General features: G+C 38.7%; 1 protein-coding gene across 2 annotated transcripts; it reads left to right on the top strand.

The window, feature by feature from the left end:
* The first annotated feature begins 1,703 nt into the window (after nucleotides 1-1,703).
* Nucleotides 1,704-21,295, top strand: LOC134293743 (B-cell receptor CD22-like). 2 transcript variants are annotated; one of them, XM_062962269.1, is made up of 11 exons: nucleotides 1,704-2,601; nucleotides 3,799-3,856; nucleotides 5,253-5,666; nucleotides 7,682-7,969; nucleotides 9,282-9,554; nucleotides 12,153-12,416; nucleotides 14,441-14,839; nucleotides 14,961-15,257; nucleotides 17,515-17,782; nucleotides 17,904-17,958; nucleotides 19,507-21,295. In XM_062962269.1, exons 2-10 carry the CDS (start codon nucleotides 3,823-3,825, stop codon nucleotides 17,947-17,949), a joined length of 2,283 nt encoding a protein of 760 aa, XP_062818339.1. In that variant the 5' UTR covers nucleotides 1,704-2,601; nucleotides 3,799-3,822; the 3' UTR covers nucleotides 17,950-17,958; nucleotides 19,507-21,295. The 2 variants fall into 2 exon arrangements, with proteins under 2 accessions (XP_062818339.1, XP_062818340.1); XM_062962270.1 differs by lacking the exon at nucleotides 12,153-12,416 and having other exon boundaries at nucleotides 1,708-2,601.
* The last annotated feature ends 460 nt before the right edge of the window (nucleotides 21,296-21,755 follow it).

The following is a 21,755-nucleotide window of genomic DNA, read 5'->3' as shown; positions in this document are numbered from 1 at the left end:
GAGGCGGGCTGGACCTGCCAGATCTTAAACTATATCATGAGGCCTGTGCACTGGATTAGATTAGGGATTGGGTGAATCTAAAAAAAGTGAAAATCTTATCATTAGAAGGCTATAATTTAAGAAGGGGCTGGCATGGATATTTATGGCACGATAAACATAAAATAGAAAGAAATTTTGGTAACCATTTCGTTAGATCGGCTCTATTAAGAATTTGGATCAAGTATAAAAGATTCCTTCATGAAAAGACACCGCTCTGGCTTTCGCCGCTAGAAGCGAATCAAAGACGAGAATTAGGATGGTCTTCCTGGCCAACTTATAAGGAGGTACTAAACTGGTCAAATACAAAGGAAGGACAACCAGAGATCAAGAAATTAGAAGAAATTCAAATTAATTATAAGAATGTGTCATGGTTTCATTACTATCAATTAAAAGAGAGTTTCAATGTAGACAAAAAGTGGGATTTAATTCAAGTAATGAGTTTTGGGATATAACACTACAAAGAAATAAAAAGGTGATAACTATTTTATATAATAAATTAGTGGAGTGGGCCACGGAAAAAGAAGTAACAAAGGAATCGATGTTAAAATGGTCAAGAGACTTAAATAGACCAATTCTAATAAATGAGTGGGAGGAGTTATGGAATAAAAAAATTAAGTACTGCCGGGCTACCGACCTTAAAGAAAATTGGATTAAAACAATTCATAGGTGGTACCTGACGCCTAAAAAAAATGCCACAATGTATAAAAATACAGATAATAAATGCTGGAGATGTAGAGAACAGGTTGGGTCATATATCCACATGTGGTGGAGCTGTAAAAAAGTTAAAAAGTACTGGTCAACAATTAATTCGGAATGTAGGAAAATTCTAAAAATTAATTTGGAATGTAAGCCGGACCACTACTTACTAGGTTTATATAATATTTATGAAAAAGAGAACAAAGTAGAAGCCAAAAATAAGGAGAATTTAGACAAAATCTATACTTACTTAATAACGGCAGCGAGATTGGTAATTGCTAAACATTGGAAACACCCAGAAACACCTACTAGAGAGATGTGGCTAGACAAAGTAATGGACATTAAGAATATGGATAAGCTAACTTTTTTGATTAAAAAAAAAATACAGGAGGAATAATGAAAGAAACGGATTGGACATACTTTGAAGAATATGTAGAAGAAGAGTTAAGAAGATGAATCAAGCAGGAAGACTAACAGAAGATAGTAGAGCGGAAGTCCATCCCCCCCCACCCCAATTAGGGCTCCTCTCCTACCCCCAATCCCTACCTTTTCCCATGGACTGATCCCCCCTCACACCATCACCCCCTTTCCCCTCCCCAACACCCATCCTATAACCCTTCATCCTTCCTCTTTCCATCCCCTTAGGAGATATTTGTAAAAAAATTCTACAATAAAAATTATATTCAAAAAGAAAGAAAGAAAACATGCAAATGTGAGTAGATCAATAGGTACCGCTCCAGCGGGAAGGTAACGGCGTTCCATGCAGTCATGCCGGCCACATGACCTTGGAGGTGTCTACGGACAACGCCGGCTCTTCGGCTTAGAAATAGAGATGAGCACCAACCTCCAGAGTTGGACACGACTGGACTTAAAGTCAGGGGAAACCTTTACCTTTACATTTACTATGCTTTCAAACACTCTTCATGATACCTTGGGAATGTTTTTGATTGGTGGGGAGGGGAGCAAACTACAACTACTAGTTTCTGGAAGTTTTGGAATAAAAGAGTACACGATGTTATCCTGTACACCATTTAATGGGTAGGTACCAGCTGTCCAAGGTCACTCAGATCCAAACCACTAGCAGCAACAACAAACAAATGTTGCTACTAATGCTAGCCATCTGAGGACAAATGTTGCTCCATCTGATTATGTAGTTTGTTAATGATAAGTTCAGCATTTGTTTTGTCAGGAATCCAACAAAAGGTGTACAAAGAGAGGAAAGATTGCAGTGGCATCATGAAATTCCAGGAGGGTTTGATCAAAGGTGGGCACAAGAGGGCATGGAACAAAGCACAAGAACATCAAGGGGAAAACCTATGAGGGGTAAACCATTTGGCTTTATCCTTTTCATAGCTGCCACCCTGTTTGGACAGAGTGTCAGAGGGTCGTCAGACTCCAGAGGTCTTTTATATTTCTTCCCGACTCCTTGAAATATGGAAACAGCACAATAACAATACCACAATATAGGGAAGAAGTGCCCACAGTAGCCCATGTCTGGAGAGATCCATAGTGGCTTCTTAAACAAAGATTTAGACACAGAAACACCCAACGTTCTACAGTATTCTCATTCTTTGGTTCTCCAGTCCCATGTTGCTACCTGATAATGCAAGGCTGTTTCCCCAGGTACGCAAACAACTTGCTCCGAGGTGGGATGGGGATAAGAACATTTGGCTGTGCAATTCATGCAAAAGGTCTAGATGCCAATAACTGTCCTTGACTTGTCCCTGTACCAGTTCTTCCTTCTCCCACACACACAAACATTTAGTCTGAGTGAAAAACACACCAAAGGAATGCAGAAATAACTCTTCGGACTGAAGTACTTAAATTCCAGCAAAGGAATCACTGTCAGATCTGACCACATTACAGGTGAGTTTGCATCTCAATTTGCTCTGAATAGTTAGTTTTACTTTTCTGGTCATTTTGAGCTGCTGGAGAGGAACAATAATGGTAAAACTTGTTTTTAATTCTGGCATGTTAACCACCAGATCATAGTATTGCCAGCTTATTTTATTTTCTCTGTGCAGCTTGATCTGAAATAATTCCTTAGTGAATATGCTTGTCTCTATGCTGTGAAAATCTTTATCCAGGACAGTGCTTTGCTGGTCATTTGGCAGTCTATACCTCAAACTGATAATAGTACCAATACTTTAATGTTTTTATTGGGATAATTGTGTTATTGCTTTGTTATTGATATTTGATTGTTTTATCGGGCAAGGCCCCATGTAAGCCACCCCGAGTCCCTTTGGGGAGATGGGGCGGGGTATAAAAATAAAGCTATTATTATTATTATTATTATTATTATTATTATTATTATTATTATTATTTTAACCAGGTTAAATTTCTGAGCCTAGGTGAAAGGAAACCATAAAATAAATGGAAAGGAAGAAGTATTTTGGGGATGGGGGGTGCTTTCCCTTACAAGAATGCATGCTTTAAAAAATTATATTGTTGTAATGGAAAGCATGAGAAGGGCTTGTTTGGAATGTGTGATGAAAGTCCATTGGCTTTGCAAAAGACCTGATGCTAGCAGATATGAAAACTATTACACTTGGTTTGCTCATTATGGCTATTTGCCTTTTTGGATTGACTATGTGGATTGTCAAGATGATTGTCTGTTTGCATTTTAAAATTTAGCCCTGCTTTGCCTCTTTTTAAAATTGCAAGTCACTAATATTACCTTGTGATAGATTGCAACCATTGGCATTGTATTTAAGTTGCCACTTTTTTGAAGAGCTTTGCATGCAGCTTATTTGTGAAAGATACGGCACACAAATAAAAAGTCAAATAAATACCTGAATTGTGGCAAGATTCTGCTTAATGCATTTAGGCCATTTATGGGAGACATTTCTGTACACATTCCCATTCTCTGATGAACAATAAAGAGGTTAGGTGTACAATAAAATTTTGCTGTATGGCATACTCATATACGTATCAGCCAGACATTCCCTCTTTGCAGAATAATATAACTAATCCTATCCCATCCTTGGTGTATTTTTTTACTATGAGTATATTGTCTCTGTACAAATGAAAGTTCTAATCAGCAATCTGGTTTTCCTTATCCAGGGTTGGCAATTGCATGGAGCCAAAATGAAAAATTTCTTTGTGCTGTTTTTAATTCATGGTAATGTATGAATAGTTCAGATTTGATCTGTGATTGTTATTGCTCCTTTTGATCTATGGGAAAAAATGGGGTGGAAAAGACTAGTTCATGCTATATATCCAAAATAGGTTCCCATGTGTCCCCTGGGTAGATATGGGTGACATGTCGCCTAATCATTGGCCTAATAATGTGTATTTTGGGTTGTATCATATTTTAAAACAGTTCGCTTGATGCAAGGAGAGACATGAGATCTAGGCTGCATCTATTATGTATACTTAAATTTATTTTAAAATAGTGTTTTGATTTTTTAATGCTTGCGGTCATTTTTTGATTTAACATTTTTGTTCTATATGGTTATTATAAACGAACTCAACTCCAATTTGGGACAGAAAGGCAGGATATAAAGTAAACAAACAAAAGAAGATTGCAATGCTAACCAAATAATACTATATGTAACTTACGATTCAGACCTTTTTGTCTTCAAAGCCAATCATGTTGGGAATTTTAGGAGCTTAAAAACCTGGCTCTTTCAAAAGGCCTTTGACACTTAATTTGTTGTCGGACTGATCTATCTGCCCATTTTATAATAGCCCCATTCTTGAGGTGTTGCCAATGTTATATTGCACTTTTGTCCATTTCAACTGTGAAATTACCTTCCCCATTTTGACCCATTTCAGCACATTCTGCACTTTGCCTGGGTTCTATGAATTAGTCGCCTGTGTTAATATTGTATGTTTTATGTTGATTTTAATGATTGTTTTTACTGATATTGATGTTTTTATTGGATAATTGTTTTACTGCTGTGTTTTGATATTTGATTGTTTTATCGGGCAAGGCCCCATGTAAGCTGCCCCGAGTCCCTTATTATTATTGTTGTTGTTGTTGTTGTTGTTGTTGTTGTTATTATTATTATATTATTATTATAATGTGTTGTTGAAGGCTTTCATGGCCAGAATCACAGGGTTGTTGTGAGTCTTTTGGGCTGTATGGTCATGTTCCAGAAGCTGTCTCTCTTGATGTTTCACCCACATCTATGGAAGGCACCCCAAGAAGCTTCTTTTTTGGAGGCTTTTAAGCAGAGGCTGGATGGCCATTTGTCGGGGGTGCTTTGAATGAGATTTCCTGCTTCTTAGTGGGGGGTTGGACTCGATGGCCCATGAGGTCTCTTCCAACTCTACTATTCTATGATTATATGATTCTGTGATTCTGGAACATGACCATACAGACTGAAAGACTCAGAACAACCCTTTAGAATAATGTATCAGGAGTGCTAGCTGGACCCAATATTGTCACAAATGTATGTTTTAAATTAAGTTTGGAAGACAGAAGGTGTTATGCAGAGAGAGGCCAGCAAATGACCAGGATTTGGGCAGATAGAAGGAACTGACTGGTATCTTTCTTGTGTTTCTCCATTTAGGTTCCCTATGTAATGGAAATCTTTTGAGCATAAACCCTGAAAACCTGGAGACCTGGAAAGGATCCTGTGTGTTGATTCCTTGCCAGATCAATGAAACACTTCATTTTGCTTATCTTCCCCATGCTAGCGTAGCCTGGTATTTTCGTCCTTCTTTGGCTGATGCATTGTTCGACTACAACGTTCAGCCATTGTTTGACAGCTCCAAAACTTTGGAGGACCACGTAAACTTAACAAGTCCTAACTTTCAAGGGCGGGTGAGGTTTGTAGGAGATCTAACCAAAAGAGACTGCAGTCTGATGATTACTGAGCTCCACATGAATGACAGTGGCACATATAATGCAAAAGTAGCCATTTTGGGCGAAAACAATGAAAGGCTACATCTATTGTTCCAGAGTGCAAAAATTCATGTTAGAGGTAAACATTTTGCAGATTTGTTTTTATTTTTTTGGCATCTTATCTCATGACAAAATCTGATCCATCCCCAAACTTGTTTTTGTATGCTCAGCTCACAGGATCTTCCCTAGTCCTACAAGACCTTCATAATTTTTTCTTTTGGGATGTTTGTTGTTACATGCCTTCAAGTCAACTTTGACTTATGGCAGACATTAATAAGAGACCTCCAAGACTGTTGGTCACCAATTGCCTTGCATAGATCCTGCAAACTCTTGGCTGTGGTTTCTTGGAACCAATCCATTTTGGCACGGTCTCCCTCTTTCCCCACTTTATTGCACTATAATCCTTTCTGATTATTTTATGATATACCCAAAGTATGGCAGTTTTAGTTTAGTCGTTTTCGATTCAGATTTGATTTAGTCTTGGACCCATTCATTTGTTTTTAGCAGTCCATGGTATCTGCAGAATTATTCTGCAGCCTGACTTTTCAGATGCTAGAATGGGAAGCTTTTCTGACCAGTGTTATACATAATGGTGTTATGAATCCTAAGATTTTTTATGCATAAATTACTCTACAGAAATAGAACATCAGTTGTGCAATCTATATATATATAAAAGAGTGATGGCATCAGGGCAGCAGACAAAACAACAAAACTACAGGCCCCCCCAACCACAAAATTTGACAACACAACCCATCATTCACGGCTCTAGGTTGATACAACAAAAAGAAAAGAAAAATAAAGTCCTAATTACAGGGAGAGGAATAATAGTTTTTATCCAATTGCTGCCAGTTTGAAGGCTAAGCTCCACCCACTTGGTCTCCTAGCAACCTACTCAGCCCAGGGGACAGGCACAGTTAGGCCTCACTTAGGCCTCTTCCACAGATTATCAGATTTTAACTAGATTATATGGCAGTGTAGACTCAAGGCCCTTCCACGCAGCTATATAACCCATTTATAATCTTATATTATCTGCTTTGAACTGGATTATCTTGACTCCACACTGCCATATATGCACACACTGAAGTGGTGTGCATACTAAACATAAAGACAACCATACAACAGACATTAAATACCACCACTACCTCAACAATTTCTCACCAACACCACCAGACAAAGCCACAGCAACGTGTAGCCGGGCACAGCTAGTAAGAACATAAGAGTTGTATAGCATAATGACACGTTGAAATGTATATAACCCCAATGAAGGACCTCAGCAAATGTCTTAAAAACTATCTACTGAGGGGTTCTGCCATAATAATAATAATAATAATAATAATAATAATAATAATAATAATAATAATAATAATAATAATTTTATTCTTGTACCCCGCCTCTAGCTCCCCGCAGGGACTCGGGGCAGCTTACAAATGCAAAAGAGTATACATACAAAAATATCAAATATTGAAAATGCACAAATGAAAAATTAAAACATACGATTAAAAATCAAACCATTAATAAGACAAAGTTAAAGCACATCAATAAAACATAAGGATGGGCTGATCAAAGTGCACTAAGTGAGAACTTGTAATACATATACAAAAGAAAATAAAGTCACATCAAATAGTTCCAGAGAATTCTTCATCATGACATTCTTCATAAAGAAGTTAGACAGTGTGATGAAAATTTAAATTTTATAATAGTCAAGATGTGAATGTTAAGTTTGTGTTCAGAAAAGGTATTATGTTTAGTTGTCAAGGAAAGAAAGGGAAGGCGGGGGGGGAGAACAGGAAAAAGAAAAAAATATCTAAAGAAAAAGAAATATGTAATGCTATCTGGACAAGCTGGAATGTTACAAAATAAGAAATAAGTGATTCCTGAAAAGGTTAAATATGTTGGAATAATGTTAAAGAAACATTTGATTATGACTTTAAACATCAAAAACAAAAACAAAACTATCTACTGAGGTCCTTCAGTCATTCTAAATTGAGGCCATACTAAATAGTCATATAGAACAGTCCCGAATTTACCAAATGTTACATTTCTCACTATCCCCAAAAATGCACCAACGTTCTCCCTTTTATTTTTGGGATTCAGAAACCCCACCAGAACCCAAGGTGGAAACTCGACGCATACAAACCCCGGGATTGTGGGCGATGAAGGTGATCTGTTCAGTTTCTTACCATTGTCCCAATGAGCCAATGATGTTGACTCTTCGTGGCTTAGAGAAGCATCCACAAAAAAGGAACATTGGAAACAGGACAATCCAGACGATCGTGAGTTTTGAACCAACATGGGAAGAAGAGAGCAAAAAGGTGATATGCTTGCTGACTAACAAGGATGGGTCACACAAATCCAAGACAACGCTGCAGCTGGATGTGAAACGTGAGTGTGTTCAGTGTGACATCCTGAATGGGATTAACTCAAAAGATAATGGCTGAAATCATGTACATACTTCTGGGTTATATGCATGTATGTGTTCTTTTGGATGGGGCACGAAGTACTATTGAATTACCTCAATAAGGTAAAGGTTTCCCCTGATGTTACGTCCAGTCATGTTTGACTCTGGGGGTTGGTGTTCATCTCCATTTCTTAGCCGAAGAGCCGCCGTTGTCCGTAGACACCTCCAAGGTCATGTGGCCGGCATGACTGCATGGAACGCCGTTACCTTCCCGCCGAAGCGGTACCTATTGATCTACTCACATTTGCATGTTTTCGAGCTGCTAGGTTGGTAGGAGCTGGAGCTAACAGCGGGTGCTCACTCCGCTCCCCGGATTTGAACCTGGGACCTTTCGGTCTGCAAGTTCAGCAGCTCAGCACTTTAACACACTTCACCACCGGGGTTCCTAATTACCTCAATATCTGTGTAGATTTTACTACTTTTGGCCATAGTATATTTTGCTGGACCACTTCTGTGACAGGTGGTAGATATAGGGACAGTAAACTGTGAAAATGAACAAAATCTGACTACAGTATTTAAAAACTTGAAAATCAGAACAGTAAATAAAGAACAACACTCAGAAAACAGGGGAATTCCAGGCATGAAACAATTGAGGCCAGCTAGCATCTCCCAACAAAGGATTCCCCCAGGCAGGAAGCAGCCAGGCCATTCAATGCTAATCAAGGTGGCCAATTGCAACATTCACCCTTACCTCAAGCAGACAAGGGTTCCTTTTCCCTACCTGGATTTTCCAGAGACACATAAACCCCACTTGCCTAGTTTCCAACAGACCTCACAACCTCTGAGGATGCCTGCCATTGATATGGGCAAAACGTCAGGAGAGAATGCCTCTGGAACATGGCCATAGAGCCTGGAAAACTCACCTACATTGAATTGCACTCCTCCTAAAAGTTTGGGATTTTGTAGTTCTTGACCCAGTCTTGTAACTTGACGTCTTGGGGGGGTCTAGGTTCTTTCTATTACCTTCTAGTTTGTCAGCTCTTATCATTCACAGATAGGGATAGTTGGAGCATAATGATAGCATGAGATGAAGGCTAGTGTAAAATATTTTAATACATTTCAAAAATTAATTTACATAATTTTTTCCTTATTTTATTTATTCTTTTTTAATTTACATAATTTCCCCCCTATTTTATTTATTCATTTTTAAGCATGTTTCCACATGTACGTATATTCACTGTAATCCTGTTATGAACTTTATCCTCCCTAAAGAAATCCATTGATCTGGTTTTCCAGATAGTCCCCTGGGTGTCCAGCTTGTCCTTTTAAATGATCTGCCCATAAAGGAAGGAGATAACGTCAGACTGAACTGCTCCGTGAGCAGAAGTCTACCTGATGACAACTGGTACAACTGGGCCAAGTCAGATTCCCATACTGTGGAACTTCGGTACAGTGGCCCGAAACTTCTCACCTTCCCTGCATCACCTGGACCGGCAACTTCTTATAAATGTGAAGCATGCAACTGGCTTGGTTGTACTTCATCTCAAGCAGTCACTGTGGATGTTCACTGTGAGTAATGCAATTTAGTACCTGGATATTATATATTATTACTAGCTGTGCCCGGCCACGCGTTGCTGTGGCATTGTCTGGTGGTGTTGGTGAGAAATGGTTGAGGTAGTGGTGGTATTGAATGTCTGTTGTATGGTTGTCTTTATGTTTAGTATGCATTTGGTTGTTTGTGTACTGTGTAAGTGGTGAGGGTAGAGGGGGTCTATGTCCCTATGTAGTATTGTATAGTATTTATACGTTGTCCATGTGTTGTGAATGCTTGGATTGTGTCCTGCTGCATAATAGAAAGGGTTGGGCTGGATGGCCCTTAGGGGTCTCTGCAAACTCTTGGATTCTATGCTTCTATTATTATTATTATTATTATTATTATTATTATTATTATTATTATCATGTTCATCATCATCATTATTATGTAGAGGCTGGATGGCCATCTTTCAGGAGTGTTTGGATTGTGTCCTCCTGCATGGTAGAAGGAAGTTGATCTGGATGACCCTTAGGGGTCACTCCAAACCTTAGGATTGTATGTTGTTGTTGTTGTTGTTATTATTATTATTATTATTATTATTATTATTATTAGTGTTGAGAGGCTGGGTGACCATCTGTTGGGAGTGCTTGGGTTGTGTCCTGCATGGCAGAATTGGGTTGGACTGGATGGCCTTTAGGGGTGTCTCCTAACTGTCTGATGCTATGATTCGATGTGTATTATTATTGCCTAACTCTGCCTGTCCCCTGGGTGAGTTGGTTGCTAGGAGACCAAGTGGGCGGAGCTTAGCCTTCTAACTGGCAGCAATTGGATAAAAATAATTATTTCTCTCCCTCTAATTAGGACTTTATTTTTCTTTTCTTTTTGTTGTATCAACCTAGAGGCGTGGATGAGGGGTTGTGCTGTCAATTTTCAAGGTTGGGGGGCCTTTAGTTTTTTTGTTTTGTTGGTCGCCGGAATTCCATCACTCTTTTATATATATAGATTGGCAGCTAGACCATGTTAATCGCAGAGGAAAAGATTTTATGGGGGTATATCAATAGGTGGTATTTTACATCAGAGAGACTTCATAAGATGTATAATAAATGCAGTCCTAGTACATGTTGGAAATGGGATGACAATGTTGGGACATTTTATCATATGTGAATGTCTTGCAGAAAGGCCTAGAAAAAATATTGGAGTCACCTATGAGGATGGAATAAGTGGTCAATGTTAAAATCACTATGAGACCAGAACTTTATTTCTTGAGAATGCTGCATGACCATCTCAAAAGAACATCTGGAATATTATTACAACATATAATAACTACAACAAGAATTGTTCCTGCTCAGAGATGGAAGGAACCAGTTACCCCAATGCAAGAGGAATGGCTGATGAAGATCTGTGAACTAGCTGAGATGGACAAACAGACAATGTCGATTAAAAAGAAATCTCTGATCAAATTTGAGAAAGATTGGGACTTGTTTATTACCTTTTCACAACTATGGCGACAATTATTCATTGTGGGATTTATGAATGAGAAGAATGGTACCTAATGTAGAAACATGGTTATATAACACCAAGGGTGGAGAATAATAAGAGATATAAACTATCATACAATGAGTGTGAGGTTCATAGAAATGTCTTCTTCTTTGTTTGTTCACTTAGCTTGTGTGTATGTGTGTGTTGCTGTGTGTTCTGTTTCTGTCTTTGTGTTTTGATGTAGTTAGCAGTACTGTAGTATGTAGAATGTAGCTGTGCAGCTTTTGTATTATATATCACAAAATCTCACTTGCCCGTATTATTATTATTGCCATTCTATAATGTTCTTTCTTTTTCAAATAAAAAAATACTTAAGTAAAGCAAAGTCCAGTTGAGTCCCAAACATACAGAAAAATATTTTCAGTGCTATCAAAAGTTCAGGTTGATCTAATGAGTGAGCATTCATCAGAATTGTTGTATGTTGCAGGCATACATGTTTTAAACTTTGTGAGTGTATTTTGATTGCTGAAAAATAAATATAACGCATTACAGTACACTGTAGTGTATGTGCCAGCAGTTCCAAGCCAATCTCAAGAACTAATGAAAGAACAGACTTCTCCTCAAATTAATGGAGGTTGGTTTTCTCCTGACATTAAGTCTAGCCATGTCCAACTCTGGGGATTGATGCTCATGCCCATTTCTAAGCTGAAGAGTCGGCGTTGTCTGTAGACACCTCCAAGGTCATATGGCTGGCATGACTGCATGGAGAGCTGTTATCTTCCCGCCTGAGTGGTTTCCTATTAAACTACCCACATTTGCATGTTTTCGAACTGCTAGGTTGGCAGGAGCTGGGGCTAATAGCAGGAGCTCACTCCATTCCTTGGAGTCGAACTGCTGACCTTTCGGTCAGGAAGTTCAGCAGCTCAGTGGTTAATCCGCTGCACCACTGGGGTCTCCTCAAATTAATGGAATGTGTTTGTAATGTGTAAACATTGAAAGAGTGAGTTGTGAGAAAGTGAGGCAAGCATACATTGTTATTTTGACCTTATATTAATAAAATCATCCTGGAACACATCTTTATTATATGTTTCTTCTTCATTGAGTTGATTCCATATGAACGTGTCTCATTCTGATGTTTTGTTTTTGACCTACAGTTGCCCCTAAGGATGTAAACATTTGGAAAGGAGCACCAGAGTATATTATTGAAGGCAGTGTTGTACAGCTGAGGTGTCAAGTGGGAATGGCAAACCCACGTAATTTTGCCTATACCTGGTACCATGACGGGCAACAGCTGAATGCTACTGATGAAATGCTCATCTTTCCAGATATCGCTTTTGCACAGTTTGGCAATTACTGGTGTGAAGTCAGTAACAGTGTGGGCACGAACATCTCACCTAGAGTCCTGCTTGATGTTATTTGTGAGTCAGAAACAGAGAGCTGCTGGAATTGACAGATGATCAAACCTAAGATCTCAATTTTGCTCTAACTCAGGAGGGCCAACTGTAAAGGAATTTGAGACTATCATCTACTGATTCCCTTCTGGGCAGCAGTGTTATTCCTGGCATAACCAGGAGGAATGTAATATCACTTTGGGGTTTTACCTCAAAGACAGTCATTTTCCATTTTTGGAAGTTAACATAGATACATGGAGCAAGGGGATATGTTCAGCACCTTGGACAGCTCTACTTCAGGTTGCTTTAAAATTTATGATTTCATTTTCCATTTTTGGAAGTTAACATAGATGCATGGAGCAAGGGGATAGGTTCAGCACCTTAGACAGCTCTACTTCAGGTTGCTTTAAAATTTATGATTTCATTTTCCTTTTTTGGAAGTTAACATAGATACATGGAACAAGGGGATAGGTTCAGCACCTTGGACAGCTCTACTTCAGGTTGCTTTAAAATTTATGATTTCATTTTCCATTTTTGGAAGTTAACATAAGTACATGGAACAAGGGAATAGGTTCAGAACCTTTGATAGCTCACTTCAGGTTGTTTTAAAATGTATGACTTCATCAGGCGGGGTAAATTCTAGTGGCAACATCGGTTCCTCTTTAGTTTTGCATTGGTGCCTGCTGGTTCCCACCGACAATGTGCAACTACTTCCAGCATGGCTCCATCAGAAGACTAAAGATGAACTGGCATGTGCTACTGTGGTGGCAACATGGGACGCTTCCCATGTTATATTTGGATATATGGGGGAAGCCAGGTGATGCAGAGCATGGGGCGACTGGTTCCCCATGACTCCCCAGACACCACCGGATCCTGCACAATGTGTGATGATTCCAGGAGCACATATGATAAGGTCCATAGTGTAGACTCATTATCGGCTAGCATAAATATTTTAAATCTCATCAAGGCATCAGATCCTGTCTGATCTTGGAAGCCAAACAGGGTCAGCCTTGCTTAGTAACTGGATGGTCGATCACTAATGAATAGCAGGCCATCAGTTACATTTTAGAAGGAGGAACTGCCAGAACCACCTTTGAATATTTGCTGTATAAGAAAACCCTATGAAATTCATACAGTTGCCATAAGTCAATAGGAACCTTGAGGGCACATTCTCATATAACACAGATGTCATGAATGCCACTGCCTGTTTTTGTATTCCTCCAAATTCAGATTGCCAGTGCCTTATTTGAAACATTTTGATTCAGATTCATTCAGCTACAACAATGTCTTGATTCAATTTAAACATTTGCCAAATCAATCAAAGTCAGTCTGGACAAAGTCTAGTTTCAGAATGTATTTAAATCTGAAGTACACTCTCACTAAGAATGTAAAAAAGAATGTGAAGAAAACAAGAAACTGTATGAAGACATAGAATTTGCAAGAAACAAAATATAAACCTCTTGCCTGAAAAAATATTCCAGTACACCTATCAGGAATGGTGGGATTTTTTTTTTGATGGTGAACAATATGCAGCCTCTCCAGGTCTAAATGGTTTATTGTTCACTGATATCAAAATAATGCAACGAAGTGGTAGTTGTTGTCGAAGGCTTTCATGGTCAGGATCACAGGGTTGTTGTATGTCTTGCTACACCCTGGACTCTACACAGATATATATTCTTTCCTTTCCTTACTTAGTTTATCCATACCTCACAACCTCTGAGGATGCCTGCCATAGATGTGGGCGAAACGTCAGGAGAGAATACTTCTGGAACATGGCCACACAGCCCGAAAGACATACAACAACCCCGGAGTGGTAGTTGTTTAAAAAATGGAAGTCCAGAGAGTTCTGTGACAAAGAAAATTAGCCCGGCTTTTATGCATTTGTACTTTGCATAAATTATTGCAACATTTATTTATTGATCTATCTATTGGATGAATGGACAAGGAGATGAGACTTTCTGAATTCTGGGAGGCACACAGGAGTTTGATGTCTAGAGTGTGGAAAGGAAAAGTAATCTCCTTGCTTCTGACCATTCGCTTCTTTATTTCAGGTGACCAGTGTTATAAAACGCCATTGAGCATAAGACTCAATTCTCGAGCTTCTTGGAAAGGATCCTGTGTATGGATTCCATGCTATATTAATGAAGCTCCTCATACTGTCATTTCCATTTCTGTATTGTGGTATTTTGAACCTGATATTTTGGAGGACTACTATGATCACCTGTTGTATGACAGTTCCAAAACACCAATGAACCAGATGAATCTAACATCTCCACGCTTTCAGGGGAGAGTACACTTCATAGGGAATGTTACCCTTGCGAATTGCAGTTTGATGATCACCCAACTCCAGACAAAGGACAGTGGCACCTACCATGCAAGAGTACTTGCTTCAATTCCAGACTATCCTTGGCCACTTAAAAGATTTATGATTGCTCCGGTAAATGTTACAGGTAAGAACATGTAAGATTGGGTACATGTTATGAAATAGTGACCTTGTGGTAAACACCTTTATTGTGGACAGAATTAAGGGGAAGCCTTCGTGAAATTTCTTTCTTTGTTCTCTGGATACAGAAACACTTCCAGAACCCAAGATGGAAACCGTGCCTGTGGAAATTGAAGAACGGAAGACAGCCAAAGTGATCTGTTCTGCACCTTACCATTGTCCAGAGGAGAATATGACATTGACTCTCAGTGGCTTGGAGGAAGATCGTTTGTCTTCACAAGACACAACAATTGAAAATGGAGTGATCCGCACAGTGTTGAATTTTGAACCCAGTTTTGGGGACCATGGGAAAGTGCTGAAATGTCTTCTAAAGAGTGAGACTGGGTCACAGAGATCCAGGAATACGATGAAGCTAGATGTGCAATGTAAGTAAACAGTGGAGATTGGAGAAGGAACCTTGAGCTCCTTGTTGGTCTTCATATATTGTTGGGCTGTAACTCCCATCATTTTTCATCATTTTCTTCTGGCTAAAGTGTCTGGGAGTTCCAGAACAACAACATTTGGAGAGTTACAAGTTGCCTATAACTGAACTAGACACATTGTGAACAGGGATAGGTACTGTGCCATTTGACATGAAAATCAGCTGGGTTGTTAGAAAAGAACATGATTTATTCCATATTTGATCCAAAGGCCACTCATCCCACTTAAAAAAAAATAATTTTATTAAGCACATGATAACACAAACTGTGAATAGGTAATATTTATTTATTTATTTATTTATTTATTTATTATTTACCACACTTGTACCCCCGTCCTTCTCACCCCGAAGGGAACTCAGAGCAGCCTTACAAAGGCAATGAATCAGTGCCACAAATATACATATCGATAAATAAACAACACATTAAAATCCCAAACAATTAAAATATCAACATTAAAACATCAATTAAAATCATGCAATCCAAATTATACTCCAGGGCCATTCCATTTTTCATTGTGTTATCCGATAGTCCCTTATTGCACTGCTCAAATCCTCTCAAACTATGCATGCTATAATCTCTGATTGGACTTGATCAAACAGGTAATTGTTCCAATTTTCCAAATTTTCCAGATTTTATCTCTCTGCCCCTATGCTACTACTGCCTTTTCTGCTAAAATCATTGCTCTGAACTAATCTTGATTTTTTACATTAATCTTATGATTCCCTAGTACTCCCATTAACATGAAGTTCATATTCACTTGAACTGGTATTTTAAATTGTTTCTACATTATCTTTATAATGGAGAAAATTATTATCTTTGGGCATTCACACCACATGTGAGCATACCAACCTTTATTTGCTCCACAATGCCAGCTTATTCTCATTCCCATATTTGATAATTGGGCTGGTGTCCTGTACCATTTCCAAATAAATTTTCTTTCTAACTCTTTATACTTCTCCATTTTAATTTTCTTAACTCACTTCCTTATTTCCTCTATTGTTTGTTTTGTGAGAGGGCCTTCTTTTTGCCATTTATTTTGGAGTGTTCTTACAATATATTCGTCATCTTTTATCATCAATTGGTATATTGCTCCTGCTAATCTTTTCTCTGATTTCTGTCCTTTTATAAGTATGTTCTCTAGCTTACCTTCTTTGCCTGTACATTTCCCATATCTCCTCATAAGTTTATTATATAGGCCTAATACTTTTATTCGGTATTTATTTCCCATTTTTTCTATTATCCTACTAATGGGGAACAGTTGACCATTTATATCAACTCGTCCCACTTGACTCAATGCTGAATTCAAATCTCCATTTAGAAACATGAAACCATTTAGGATAACTTGAAATTCACAAAATGGCAATGGCATTTGTGAGCCATGCAGCTGAGGTTCACCAACCCAGCTGGTCTTGCCAGCTATCTGTCCATCATCTTTTGAATGGCCACCTAGATTTCAAACTCTCTGAGAAAATGTTCTTGGACATCTGGGTGAACTTGCACCCTAACTCCCTGAACACTACTGCTCTTTCTTGTCTGCCCAATCTCCCACCAATATCATTTAAAGAAAAATATGCATTCAGTCAGTCTTGGCAGTTCCAAACATGATGCAGAGAGTCCCTACATCACTTGCCCAAAACGGATATATGCATTTCAAAAAAGGCCCATGTAGATGATGGGATAAAATATACATGTTGCTTAGGGATGCAAACAACATTCTTGACAAGAAAAGATGTTTCAACACACCAAGGCAACTATCAAAAATGACAGTCAACTTTTACCAAGGTTTTGCCTCAGGTGAAAGCAAAAAGACTTGCACCTTTATTCCAAGTGTTTTTGCTTCAGATGCTTTTTTGTGAAATCTTTCCTTCCCCAAAAAATATTGTCACAAAAAGTTCCAAAATGTAAAACAAACAAACAAACAAAAAGCAAACATAGAAATAAGTCACATAAAGTGCAAAATTCTTAAAATCTTGTCTATCCAAAAGAAAAATAATAATATTTTCTGTTTTTATATGTGAGACTGAAATTAGAGAATATTTATTTCCTGAATGGTGCTTGCAAAATTCGTATCTAATTTGATCCAGAGATATTACATTTGATATGGCTTGCAGGTGTGGCTTCTTTGGGTTCATGTGTTTTGGGATTTTCCATGTCCTTGGACAATGTTTCCTTGGTATATTCTTTTTCCTCCTCTTGCCTGTAGTTGCTCCCAGGAGTGTAATAGCTCTGCCTGAAACAAAAGATGTAGTCATGATGGGCCAGTCCCTTCAGCTGAGATGTGAAGTGGGAAAGGCAAACCCCCAGGAAGTGACTTATGCTTGGTATAAAAAAGAACAGGAGCTGGTTGCGGAAGGTGCTTTGCTGATTATAAGCAAAGCAAGCAGAAAGCATAGCGGCATTTACCACTGTAATGCAACAAATAAGATGGGCTCATCAAGATCTTCGCAGATCGAATTGAGTTATTTCTGCAGGTAAGAAAATGGGAAAATAACTCCACACCAAAAGGGTTTGGAAGTTTAATTATCTCTTTTTTTTTTTTTGCCTTGTACCAATAGACCAAAATAACAAAGGGTGCCATTTTCTTCTTCCTAGTTCATCACAGCCCAAAGACTGCTACCTTAAAGTGTGGAGCCAATAGTGCCTAGTGGTAAGCTGGAAGAGCTAGTCTGGCTGCATGGAAGCTTTTTGTTTGGGTTTTATGTTGTGTGAAAGGCAGCTTTCAAATGATGGAAGCACACTGCTATGTTTATTTATTTATTTACCGGAATTTATTTATTATTTACAGTGCGTTAATGGTGGCGAAGTGCGTTAAAGCACTGAGCTGGAGACCGAAAGGTCCCAGGTTCAAACCCCGGGAGCGGCGTGAGCAGCCACTGTTAGCTCCAGCTCCTGCCAACCTAGCAGTTCAAAAACATGCCAATGTGAGTAGATCAATAGGTACCGCTCCGGCAGGAAGTTAACGGCGCTCCATGCAGTCATGCTGGCCACATGACCTTGGAGGTGTCTATGGACAACGCCGGATCTTCAGCTTAGAAATGGAGATGAGCACCAACCCCCAGAGTTGATCACGACTGGACTTAACGTCAGGGGAAACCTTTACCTTTTATACGAATATATTGCAATATTATTAGTAATATTACATGTAATATAAATGTACAATTATAACAGTGTATTATTATTACATTGTATTACATCATAATATTATCAATATTATATCTATATACAATATATTATACTATTAGTATAGTATAATATGAGTATTATATATTATTATATTGTTAAACTGATACAGATTGGTGCATGATTTGTGCATGGGACGATGGCTCTGGAGACCAGGACTAAGAGGTGTCTAAGTCCCCTCTTAGACATGTAAACACACTTGGGTGAGCCTGGCCAAGTCATATTTTCTCAGTTTCAGAGACACCAAACCCAGGGTTGCCAGGCACCCTGGATTTTGAGGGACAGTCCTGTATTTAAATTAAACGTCAGGGGGAAACCTTTACCTTTTTTACTGTAATTATATCCTGCCTTTCTCTATCCCGAGGGGAATTACAAACAGTGCTTATACAGTGCCTTGGGCATAAAACACAGTCATGAAATAGAATTATAAAAATTAAAACAGACATAAAACATAATTAAAACACATTTCAATATGAGACATGTCATCCAAAGGCAAGGTCTAAAGCCGTTCCAAAATCCATTGCACGATTTCCAGGTAAAAATCTTTTTTTGCACTACACTATTTATCAAAGGCCTGCTCCCAAAGCGAAGTTTTTCCTCTCTTCCTAAAGGTTAGGAGGGAGTGGGCTGATATCATATTGCTAGGGAGGGAATTCCACAGCTGAGGGGCCACCACTGAAAAGGCCCTGTCTCTTGTCCTCACTAGTCACGCTTGTGAAGGAGGTGGGATCAAGAGCAGAGCATCCCCACACGATCTTAGACTCCGAGGTGGTTCATAGGGAGAGACATTAGGACAGGTAGATTGTGCCGGAACCGTTTAGGGCTTTATAGGCTAAAGCCAGCACTTTGAATTTTGCTAGGTAGCAAGTCAGTGGAGCTGATGCAACAGGGGAGTGAGCAACCTGGCTGCTGCCCTTTGCCAACCCCTTTCCTTGCACTTGCTTAATTTTATGGCCAGTGGATGCTTATAAAGCTTTTTTTTCCCCTTCTTTCATGGAAAATATGGACCTTGGAGACTTACTTTCAGAGGGCTCAACATGAAGAAGACAGCGGCACATCAGGACCTCTTAGCAGATTCTGAATGTTTTAGATGGGAAGAATCAGAAGAAGCCCAAGAGGAAAAGGAAGGAGAACCAAAACATTCTTCACACCAGACTGATTCCTCCTTGCCTTCCATTTTCATGTCAAAGTTACTTTGTGTTTCCTTTGCTTATTTTCATTTCCTTAAAGTTTGCGTGCTTCAAAAAATCAAAACGAGAACTAATATTTCTGCACTGATACAGGTGGTATGATGGTAAAAACAGAACCACGTGAAAACATAATTTCATAAAAGACTCTGATTTACCTCTTTTCAGGTGTAAACTCTATCACTGGAATTTTGCAGGTGTATACTCGTGTGCAAATTCCCCTACATAAACAGTTAGGCATTTTTTTTGTCCAAAATGTCCAAATTCAGAAATTGAGTTTTTGCTAGGCAACCCCAACCAGGGATTTCATTATTTTTATTGCTGTGCAGCTGTTCCCCAAGGAAGAATATAAAATATACATCTTGATGGGGCAAGATAAAAATATACATTAAGAAGAAGATGAGGAAGAAGAGGGAGAAGAGGAAGGACAAAAATCAAAACAATATATATATCTATATATCTATATCTATATCTATATCTATATATATATATATATATATATATATATATATATATATATAAGCTTTGCCCGGCCACGCGTTGCTGTGGCTTATGGGAGTCCTTTGTTGGCCAGGTGGAATAGCAGTGAATAGCCTTGCAGTCTCAAAGCCTGGCCATTTTCTGGAGTAGCTCGAGCTTTTTGTTGTATGAACGTAGAGACATGGACGAGGGGTTGTGCTGCCAAGTTTAGTATTTCTGGGATGTGTAGTTTTGTTGTTTTGTCCTAGGCTGAAATTTCATTACTCTTTTATATATATAGATATATTAAGATAGCTCCTGAAAGATTTTTGCCTGTAATTCATACAAGTTATTTCAGTGCCATTAATTCCACACATTCCTGTTATTGTGCATGTATTTTGAGCTTTAAAAAGGGAACAACTGCTACCCTGATGCTTTTGTTCTTTTGAAATGATACACCAAATAAGAGATTTCTTCCTGTCCAGATTGATAGAAAGACAGTTTCCTGAATTTTGGCCTTTATAAGTAAGATGGTCTTTTTGTGCTTTGGACAAGCCGGCTTTCCCATTCTGAATTCTGTTATGTAACTTCAAAGGTGGATCAGTAGGACCTTAAAGGGCTTAATTATAAGATTGTTCTATTTCTATGAAATGTGGAAATATATTCTCCCATATCTTACAGGACATTTAGTTATCAGGCAAAAGGGTAAGTTTCTGAGCCTTATTGTTATAGGAAGACGCTCCTTTGAAAGTATGAAGGTTAGTACTCTAGTGTGCAGACTGTTTTTGGAAAAATCAAACCCATTTCTTTATATCAATCAGAGACCAAAATGTATGCAGTCAAGCTCAGAACCAAATTCTATGGATATTATGGACTTTCCAAATTCTATCAATATCATGGACAAAGGAGGGCAAAATACTTTGAATGAATCACTGTTGTCCCACCAAGGGACAGAACAAAGAGGACCATCAGTTATATTTGTCATACAGGGGGTGTTCATACTGGGTTATTTCTTTAAATTGGCTTACAATGTTTTAGTTCATTATGTATTTTATGTATTGATGTATATGTATTTGTGTTTTTAAAGTTTGTACAGCTCTTCGAATCCCACCCATGGGGAAAAAGCAGGATAGAAATGAATAAATAATAATAATTAGGTCCCATGCATTTTATGAAAGTTCTTTTGTTTGAATGAGTGACCTATCATTGCGCACTCCTCACCACTATGGGATCAATGGGGCAGGGCCAAGCCAGCATTGTGTGATGGAACTCAGTAGTCCCCGTCCCAGAAGAAGAGCAAGGGGCCAAAAGACCCTTGTCGGATAAGGTGGTAGGACACTAAGGACCTTATTTATTTATTTACAGTATTTACATTCCTTCCTTCTCACCCTGAAGGGGACTCAGGCTGGATCACAATGCACATATACATTCAATGTCATTAGACATACGACATATATAGACAGACACAGAGGCAATTTAACTTTCCAGCTTCCGGCTTCATGAGGATATGCTCGATTCCGGCCACAGGGGGAGCTGCCGCTTCACTGTTCACTTGTGACACTGAGTCCTTGATGGAGTACTTCCTCATTCTTCCACAAGCTGCTGGAAGGTTTTATGG

Source organism: Anolis carolinensis, unplaced genomic scaffold (genome assembly GCF_035594765.1).
Source record: "Anolis carolinensis isolate JA03-04 unplaced genomic scaffold, rAnoCar3.1.pri scaffold_10, whole genome shotgun sequence".
Lineage (NCBI taxonomy): Eukaryota > Metazoa > Chordata > Lepidosauria > Squamata > Dactyloidae > Anolis > Anolis carolinensis.
Note: the sequence above shows the minus strand (reverse complement) of the source record. Positions and strands in the feature narration are given on the sequence as shown.

What these genes read in the sequence shown, in the direction of transcription:
- LOC134293743 (XM_062962269.1), top strand. Translation starts at nt 3,823, where the DNA reads ATGAAAAATTTCTTTGTGCTGTTTTTAATTCATG. An exon ending in TGCAAAAATTCATGTTAGAG is followed by an intron (nt 5,667 to 7,681) that starts GTAAACATTTTG and finishes TTTGGGATTCAG; the next exon opens with AAACCCCACCAGAACCCAAG. An exon ending in GATGAAGCTAGATGTGCAAT is followed by an intron (nt 15,258 to 17,514) that starts GTAAGTAAACAG and finishes TCTTGCCTGTAG; the next exon opens with TTGCTCCCAGGAGTGTAATA.